We start from the raw sequence: 9,131 nt of genomic DNA, 5'->3' as shown, positions 1-9,131 counted from the left end.
ATTTACATTCATGGTTTTGCTGTTCACATGGCAAAGTGCGAAACTGGTTTGGTATGACATGACTGCATGGCGAACATGAGTGAGAGATCCTAACGTGCCAATCCCAATAAGTATGTAACGTTGCGCTGATTCTAAAGTGACATATCAATCTTTCTCATTCGTGCTTCGCATATCAACGATTCACACTGTACATGGGATCTGCCAATTTTTATTAGTGATTTTGCAATTCTAGAGCTCACGATTTCTAAGGTCTGTTTGGATAACAGAAAAAGTGATTTACTGCCTTATAAAAGAGAGATGTTTTCTTACAATGTCACACTCACCCAGTGTAACTTATTGGTTTGCATCGAAGGAGCAAATGGAGCCGTCGGACAAATAAAATGACATGCGGCAAGAAGAAATGGTGACAAATTTCTTAAGAAAGAGATTTTATTTGCTTTTCTTAAAATGGCGGTCATGAGACGTACTCGATTCACTTCTGTTGCGAGCTTTGTCAGTAGTTCTTCTTGTGAGTAGTTCTATGAACCACACTTAAGCATTGTACAGCGAAGCGCTCAATCCTGGACCACTGAATACATGTGAGCACACAAATGCAATAAATGCAGTAATGTTCCCATACTATCGTTACTATATCTCTTGAAACAGTCGGTCGGACTGCAAACATCAGTCGCTTTGCGAAACCTATGATACCACATCATTTGGTATCGTCTCTACGTCAACTTGCTGAGAAGACAAACGCGATACCCGTTTCGAAAATCCGTGAAATGGTAGTTTACCCAGTGGTAACAAAGAAAGGTGCTTCATAAATTACAGTAGCGAACGAGGGCACTCCATAAGGGTGAATTTCGCAACCAATCCAACCGTATTCGACTGTACCGCCACGTATTACCGGAAGGGTAATACATAAAACCTACTGCATCGCAACCTCTCAGTAAATCGAACTCTCTAGCTGGTGGGTACCTTTCGTAATCATTCTTACTATACGCTGCTCTGACCCTAGATGGAGTTGCCCATAGGTAAGCTCGAAAACCAGTCCAGCTACTTCCTGTGGGGTTCCCGAATGAAGCAGACGATGGATAATGCATTTTAACTCCGCCGCCATGTCGTATGTTACCTCGTGTAGGTGAGGTAATGAAAGTGGGTGGTGACGTCGGGTTATATCCTGTAGGAGCATCATTATATGTAACCGTGACACGAGGTGTTTCGTACAGGGGCGATAAACTCGGGGAGTTTGTTTCAAAGTATTCTCTGTAAGACGGGGGCTTATTTTCGCTGTTCGCAACAGCAACGCTATCGTCAGAGTATCTTCTAGCGCTGGACAACCTGGGACTTCTCTGTTTGTGCCAGCGCTTGCCTACTCCCAGGTGCACATCACTGACGAGTGACGTTTCTCCACTTTCGTGAAGCCTGTGCCGGGGCCGGAATACTTCGGCCAAGTCGAGGATCTGGGCGCACTTCTCCCGTCGCACACATCTCTTCACTCCACCTCGCATGTATTCGGCGTACCCCCTGTCGCAAACGCAAGATGGCGTGCCGCAGCTGGTGATGCACTTTAGAGGCGGAGAATGGCCGCACTTTGGTTCGCAGGTGGACACGCACTCCTGCATCGACGAGTGAGGTGGACACTTTGTGGGACACTTCTCAGCCCTAATGCACATCCTCACAAAGGTCGGATGCCTGCACAGAAAAAAAAACAACGAGTTTCACCAACACCGGTTAGACAAACGGAACCTTCTTGGATGACAAGAAGTGCCAGAAGATTCAGCAAAATGATACAAAGAAACTATTGTATTAATAATTGGAGGGTTTTGGAGACCAAAACAATGATATGATTGTGGGGGACGCTGCAGTAGAGGGTTTCGGAAATTTCAATAATCAGGTGTTCTTAACGCAAGCTCACGGGCGTCTAGCATTTCACTTATATTCAAAAGCAGCCATCGTGGCCGCGAATACATTCCATGAACTTTTAGTAAGCAATGCAGCTTCATGCCCACTGGACCACAATGTCGAGTAGTGCTCCACAGTGACTTATAATCTACCAATAAAACCGGAAGTGGCAAAAGGTTATGTGTATCTACAGCCAAAAAGTTTTCAAAGATTATCACAATTAACTTTGATAAAGCATGCATGTGGCTGTAATGCCTTTGTAATAATAAAAAAATGGGAGGTAATCAGGGACCATACAGGTACCCGGTTTTTTAACGATTTCTCTGTTTTTTTTATTTGACTGTGGAGCTATGAATACTAACCGGTGTACATATTTGAAATAATGAGGGACATGTTTCCCTTAAACATACCTAGGTTTTAGGACACAACACCCGCATATTAGTATTATTGAGCACACGTTTCTCACGGGTAATTATATTGCTACCAGTTTACTCATGCCATATGTTGAGCTGAGCCCTTTATATTGCTAGTTATACCGTTTCTCTAAGTATTTCTTCTGAGATGTTTTTATCACTAGTAAACTTTGGGATATGTAAGTAAGGAGACACATTAAAAAAGTTGTGCAATTTCCTCTTTATGGGTGTTGCAAAATTATTGCAATAGCTTGCGGTAGGTGCTATTTGGAACCAGTCAGGAAAGTAGGGTTGGCTTGATAATTTGTGCAATGCAAATAATTTGCGGTGTTTTGATTTGCGAAATACAGAATTTTTAGTGGTAGCTAATTAACAAACATTCAGTACACATTTCAAATAAAATCAATAAAAAGAGATCGAGCATCAAACAGTCTCACATCATTTCTCTTTTCATAATAAAGGGACGGGTTATAATCTCTATCGCATGAAAAAGTCATCCGAAGGCGTATCAAGAGTGCATTAGTCGTGATACCATTATGAAGACATGCTCATCAGTAGATTACTGGGCAGCGAAAGAAAAGCCAGACATTAAAGTGTCGGTAAATTTAGAAAAAAAACAATCAAATAAGGAAAAAAGTGCACAAATGAAAAATGCAGGCAATTTGACTTCAATCTGTTTTCCATTTGTAAAATTAGTTTACCCCCGTAAACAAACAAGCCTGCTAAATGAACTCCTCACCACCCTTTTATTGAATTTCAGCTGTTTTCTTGCTAATTGTATTCCCACCAAATTTTCGAGTTTTTGTCAACAATGAAGCGCCAATATGTATCGTAATCATTTGACAGGTCGCGAACAAATGGTATTTGTTGTCGAAAAAGCGCCTGTATGATTTCTCAACACAATGAGCCCTTCCTGCCGGATTCATTTGCTCTAAAGCAGTAGAAGATATTCGGTGATGACAGTAGCTGTCCCAGGAAAGCTACTTGTTGAAGTCGACAAGCTTGCAATTCATAACATTGCTTACTCTGCCCATGGTGTTTTATAATTCTAATTTTAATGCATTCTCTGTGTAAAGCTTCTCGCGCAGTTTTATTATTTGCAGTGGAGGCCAAATGCCGGAGACAAGTGTACTTACATTAAGGCTCACAAAAATGACACCACCACGACATCCCTCATAATCGTATCGTAGTTTGTGGACAAAACATCATTACAGTTGCTATCATTTTTCAACTTGCGTCACTGTCAGAGCCCCTATAGTGATTCAAGGGGGACATTCTCTTTATTTTACGGTCTTTCGGAGACTCTCTGACCATCACAAGAATACTGAGCAGTGGTAACCAATAAAGATGAACATTTGTGTTTAGTTCCGAACACACGATTACTGAGCTGTATAATAAAAGTAAAAAGTTAACAGTAACAAAAATGGCCACGTACGTATCTCTGTGATTCACTGCGAATGTCATCAAACGAGATAATCTTCTGCCGGCTGCACTACTAGCGTTGATCTCATTTACCCCCCCCCCCCGGGAGGCTGTTCTCGTACGATATCCATGATGGCATCATGAATGTCATGGAGGTTTGTTTGAACAGATTTCATTCTGCCACATTATCACTGCTGGCATACCATGTGTTCGTGCCTCCGCGACATGTCAGCCATAATTTGGTCACATGTTGTACTGTATAGCATGACAACTTGCAATGAACAACAATTTGTGAGAAACAAATGTATTTTATGTCGTGAAAGGGTCATTGGCTGTGCGCATGTAATAGCGCTGCACGAAAGTAGAAACTTGCCGAGGTAAATAGAACCCCATCGTCGGCAGAGGTTTTTTCAGTGCGGAGAGTCGAATTTTCAGCAGAGCCTAAGAAACACTAGGGTCTTAAAATTACGTATATAATGACTTTACAGTAAAGTAACACAGTAGCTAACAATTTAAGCATTGATGTTGCGCCTCAAATATCTGTGATATTCGTTTACGATCAACAGTCATCAGAAGGATCAACGCAGCCACAATTCCAAGATGGCTGGGCGTTCAGAAAGTGCTTAAACTTTGGTCGGGTGGCTCAATCATGAGACAGACCAACAGACAGACAAAAAATTCTGCGATAAAGGCCAACTCCGGCGATTTTTCGACCATGTCAAGGTTATGGTGTTTCTATGTTCCTGGGACACTCTTGTCACAAGCCCAACAGCTGAAATGCTAAGAAAAATTGAAAATATTATAATGGGCAAAAATGTGCAATACCGAAACCGAAACCCAACCGAGCACCCTGTATGCGTATTACGTACTATTTGGTAGAGCCAGAGGCCTTATACTGGTTCTGCCGGTGCGGACTATGAACACTGTGAAAACTACTTCAGCGAAGCACCAGCGAAACACTAAAGAGGAAGAAAGAAAGCATTCCCTTGCCATACCCGTGCCAAGCACCACCACCATCGCCTTGTGGAAAGCCCAATAAACGCTGTAGCGGCCAAAGTAGCGATGCCATCGGCTGTGTCACTTCCCTTAATATGCCAAACATGACGTCACACAGACAGTGTTGCCAATAATTCTGACAAGTAAGGTGAGCTTTTCGGGGCAATCTTTCAAATTCATTTGCAGACGATCAGTGCATCACTCAAACCTGTGATTTGGCATGAAAGACGAAAGTGTGCAAAGGGACATACCCATCGAATTTCGTTGAGGTTCATTGACCTCGAAAAATCACCGGAGTTGGCCTTTAAATTATCCCTAGAATGACTATCGTCTTTTCAAAAGCTTACAGTTTCCAGCCAGGAGGACACTCGCAACCAGGAGCACACGGAATCTGACAGACAATGTCGTCAGCCCTGTTGCACGACGACGGACAGCCAGACGCGCAGGTGCGGAAATCCTTCTGCCACTGGAACTTGCAACGCAGGCACATCTTCCTTGGCACGCATTCCTCCCAGGAGTTACGGACATAGCCCTTCCTGCAGACGCACGTTCGCAGTTCCTCTCTCACAGCAGGTGGCGTGAATAGCGGTCTGCAGAAGTGGTCTCGCCGAGGTCTCCCGGACACGGGAACTTCCAGTTCGCTGCATGTTGAAGACTCGCAGTCTGAGTCTGCGTTGGTGGTACAAGGGGCCGGTGAGCTACGTCGGTGTTAGGCACTGCTCTAATGTTTTGTTGTTCGTTTACAAAGTGGGATATGTGAAAACATATTGAAGAGGCGATTTTCTTCTGATAAGGCTAGCATTTTCTTTTTGTATCTGTAGGCCATAAAAGGATATATGGATATCAACTGAATACTGTACCATGGTGTTCTACGTAATTGAAACTCATAAAACAGGTCTCATAACCACGTTTGTCAAAGCAAATGATCACGGTGAAGTGGCCACTCACCAATATTTTAAACTTGATATCTTTTCACAACTCTGGAGTTACTGTAAATTCCCCACCATGAATCGATAGAGCGGAAAACAATATCAGCCGCATCGTCGGAAGAGAGAGGAGTATCAGAGAACGAATATATGTAGCCTATGGTCTAGTTCATAATAAGAGAGAAATAAGCGTAAGTGGACGACTTTGTAGCCTAATTGGTTGTTTCTACGTTGTTTTTAAGCCTTTGATATGTAACGCCGATCTTAGGTAGCTTATAGGTTGTTCCACGGCTTCAAATAGGACATGCTAGGTTGTTTACACATCGATTATCAACGCAGAAAGGTTCAATTGAAACCAAGAACAATCACTAGGTTCTCCGAAATCCAGAGACAAAAATTCCTACTTAGACCAAGAGCTTGCACCTCTCATATATATGCGCACGTGCCATCATCGTTGGTGCAGTTCCTGCATTCCTTCGGGGTCTTCTCGCAGCTGCCATAGCTTTTTCTGTTCTCAACTAATGTTTCTTATTACGTACTAGGTGTCTTGGGCTGTAGAATATCACTTCGCAGCCAATGTATTGACTTATTGCTTGTTTTCTTTCTTTTAGTGCACAAGGGGTGAGTATTTACTAAATGTTTGTAGCACATACTCATTTTCGATAATAACTTCCTGTCATAAACTACGATTGAGTGGTTTACAATACACCTAGGTTGTTACCTCATGCGCCTTGGTGGATGGTGTCCTAAGACGAACAAACAGCCATTAGGGAAACAGGGAAATAGAATGAACAAACATAATATGCCGCAGGGGACGACAAGATGTTAGTTAATACGGCAAAGGGCATAATTAACAGGCATGAAATAGAATCAATTCACCCAGGGAAGAGAGGTTTGAATGTATCGATAAAGGCATTGGTCCTGTAGTAGGCAAGAGGTAGGTTGAGAATAACAGTGAAGATCACCTTCACTGCTGTTCTTTTTAGCAGCACTAGTCTTAAATATTTGTTCAATTTAAAAAAGAACTGTAGATAATGATGGCCCTGGGTTAGGCTAAGTGTAGAATTAGAGTGAATATTAAGCATAAAAAGAAACCCTCTGTTGTAGAATAGAGGGAATGAAGCACTGTTTGGAGAGACCTTCATCGTACTACAAGCTTAAAATAGTCAAGGAATGTTGAATGAGCTAGGAGCACATTAATTCCACAGTTTTTTTTTTCAGTTTCTAAACCATTTTGCTCTGTGCTTGGAAAACCAGATTATCATTGAACATGAATATCTGCAAACGAAGGTACACAGACTTCAAAGCAGTCGCCCACTGAAAATGCACAGCTTTTTAGGGGGTGAATGTATAACCTAGGCAGCGCTGCGGCTGTTTCGATCGCTCATGTGAATTAATGTGCCTTTTCACCCACCAGGATGCTGCAGTACACTGTACAGTTACTTGGCTTAGAAGAAATTTTTCATATTCGCTGCCGTAATCTACGGGAGACTGAGCTGGGTGCTTCACACACTGATGTTCCGCAAGACGCAGTAAAGTTGTTTCCATTCCATTCCGTAATGAAGTAACTTTTACGTGTAGGCTCCAGTAGTGCTAGATGAATACATCTAATGGCTTAGTATACTGTGGAATCCTAAACGCAAGATTTAATGTAAGGTACGAATATGAACATGGTAGGGTGCATAACCAGTATTCTCAGAAAATTCATACAACCGGCACCTCTCAAGACAAGGTATACAACAGCTGCTTGTTAATGGTACTTTCCTGCAGTGCCGTATCGTGGATGCTTAAGAAGCGAAATAATTTTAAATTGAGGATGAAGGAGCGAGTTAATATAAGAGGAGATTACCGATACCACGTTAAATAAACATTCGGAGTCAGTCAGTGATTAGAAAAGTTCTTCAATATGTCTTGGTGGAAATCCGGAAGTCCAAATAGCTAGGAGATAATAGCGAGAAGCCATCGCAACTGTTAATCATAAAGAGAAATAGATTGCATGCCACGAAGAAGCCAGGGTACCTATGTGGGCAGGCTTTTATGGGAACAGGTCATATTCATACAATTTTCGGGTTAAAAATGTGTCAGCCAATACTGGCAATGGGAAATTGGAGAGACATGGGACATGTCTTCCTCCACTGGGCGTTGCCAGGCTGTTGAAGATGAAAACCTTTATGAAAGCTTTAAAAGTTGCGGCTGCCGACACAATGTTCACTTTTGCAGAAAAGAAGCATGTAAAACCAACAAGCGCATTGTTTACACACTTCACACGTAAAGAAATGCTTACAACAATCAGCTGTATCAGAATGTAAATAGACTCACGTGACATGACTAGCAACAGCTCTGTCACTTGTGTCACGAAGTAAGAATAAAGATATCACGAAACAACCCTCGTACCAGCAACAGTAACTTTGAGAAACACCAAGTGGTATGTGGTCAGAGACACAGCATTGTGACGAAATTAAGTTTTGAAGTTTCGCTAATGATCGGTATTACGCGATCATAAATTGGAATTATCTAAAGTGAGACATTGTAGAATTTTTTTTGTAGTACTCTTCTGAATCTGGAGTATTATTCCCAATAGCAGGAATCGTGATCACAGACGCCATGCTTGCCACAACCTGGTCGCAAGAAATCTCTACGCTGATGTTATAGAAGCAGTCAGTTATTCTGCAGCAGAGTTTTTGACAACGCTTCGTATTGAACACTAAAAAACTGAGTCAACGTGGCGATAGCTGCGCACAGTGAAGCAGCAATGTATTAGTGATTTCAGAACAGAATGCACGAAATACAATGGTTTACTTTTTTTATTCCACTATGACTCGAACAAAGAAATAAATATACACCACGTGATTACAGAAAGAAATGCCTACCTGTACAATTACGATATCCGCTTACCACCAGGCAGCAAACGGCGGCTATCGCCACCGTTATGTACTGCATGCCAGTGCCCACGATGGAGCCGAAGAAAACCTGCGTTCCCCTGCTACACAAATTTGCTGCGAAGGCCTCGCGAAACCGAGCATTGTGTTTCACGCTTAGAGCCCTCTAAGCTATTGTTGTAACAGCCAATTGTCACTTTGGTGTTTCACGTACAGAGGGCATTTTGCTTCTGACGAAGTTTGTATAAAGCTCGTTCTCGTAGCATTAAACAAGTGAGCAGAACCAATTTGTAGGCGTATTGTTAATTCTGACGCGTGCTCTTGTAAATATCTAATTGTGAAAAGCTTCATTAAAGAAATTAACACCAGAGACGCTTTACAAAGGAAGCGTTGAGCTATAGGTGTACAAATTGCCTCGTTCACATTAAATAATATGCTATGCAACGTTAATAATTGATACAGGCCCTCTGGGCCAACAAGCTTATGAAGCATGATGCGAAGATTTGCTTGTAGCTAGAAATAAACAGTACTGAAAAACAAAAGCAGGGAAGTGTAACGCCAGTATTATTCACTTGTAAAAATTGAAATATCGTAACTATGGCAAACAC

The 9,131-nt window shown here is 42.1% G+C and overlaps 1 protein-coding gene across 2 annotated transcripts; it reads right to left on the bottom strand.

Annotated features, from left to right (window-relative positions):
* Positions 1-411: 411 nt before the first annotated feature.
* Positions 412-8,667, bottom strand: LOC119164250 (uncharacterized). Of its 2 annotated transcripts, none has more exons than XM_037416399.2 (3): positions 8,515-8,667; positions 5,066-5,387; positions 412-1,677 (listed from the first exon to the last, which is right to left on the bottom strand). In XM_037416399.2, the coding sequence occupies exons 1-3, from the start codon at positions 8,582-8,584 to the stop codon at positions 801-803; spliced, it is 1,269 nt and encodes a 422-aa protein (XP_037272296.1). In that variant the 5' UTR covers positions 8,585-8,667; the 3' UTR covers positions 412-800. The 2 variants fall into 2 exon arrangements, with proteins under 2 accessions (XP_037272296.1, XP_075726504.1); XM_075870389.1 differs by having other exon boundaries at positions 5,066-5,359; positions 8,515-8,666.
* Positions 8,668-9,131: the final 464 nt, after the last annotated feature.

The sequence above is a fragment of the Rhipicephalus microplus genome, chromosome 8 (assembly GCF_043290135.1).
Source record: "Rhipicephalus microplus isolate Deutch F79 chromosome 8, USDA_Rmic, whole genome shotgun sequence".
NCBI lineage: Eukaryota > Metazoa > Arthropoda > Arachnida > Ixodida > Ixodidae > Rhipicephalus > Rhipicephalus microplus.
The sequence above is the reverse complement of the archived record's forward strand: the minus strand, read 5'-3'. Positions and strand labels throughout refer to the sequence as shown.

What these genes read in the sequence shown, in the direction of transcription:
- LOC119164250 (XM_037416399.2), bottom strand. Translation starts at nt 8,584, where the DNA reads ATGCAGTACATAACGGTGGCGATAGCCGCCGTTTGCTGCCTGGTGGTA. An exon ending in CGGATATCGTAATTGTACAG is followed by an intron (nt 5,388 to 8,514) that starts GTAGGCATTTCT and finishes CCACCAACGCAG; the next exon opens with ACTCAGACTGCGAGTCTTCA. An exon ending in TGTCCTCCTGGCTGGAAACT is followed by an intron (nt 1,678 to 5,065) that starts GTAAGCTTTTGA and finishes TTTTCTGTGCAG; the next exon opens with GCATCCGACCTTTGTGAGGA.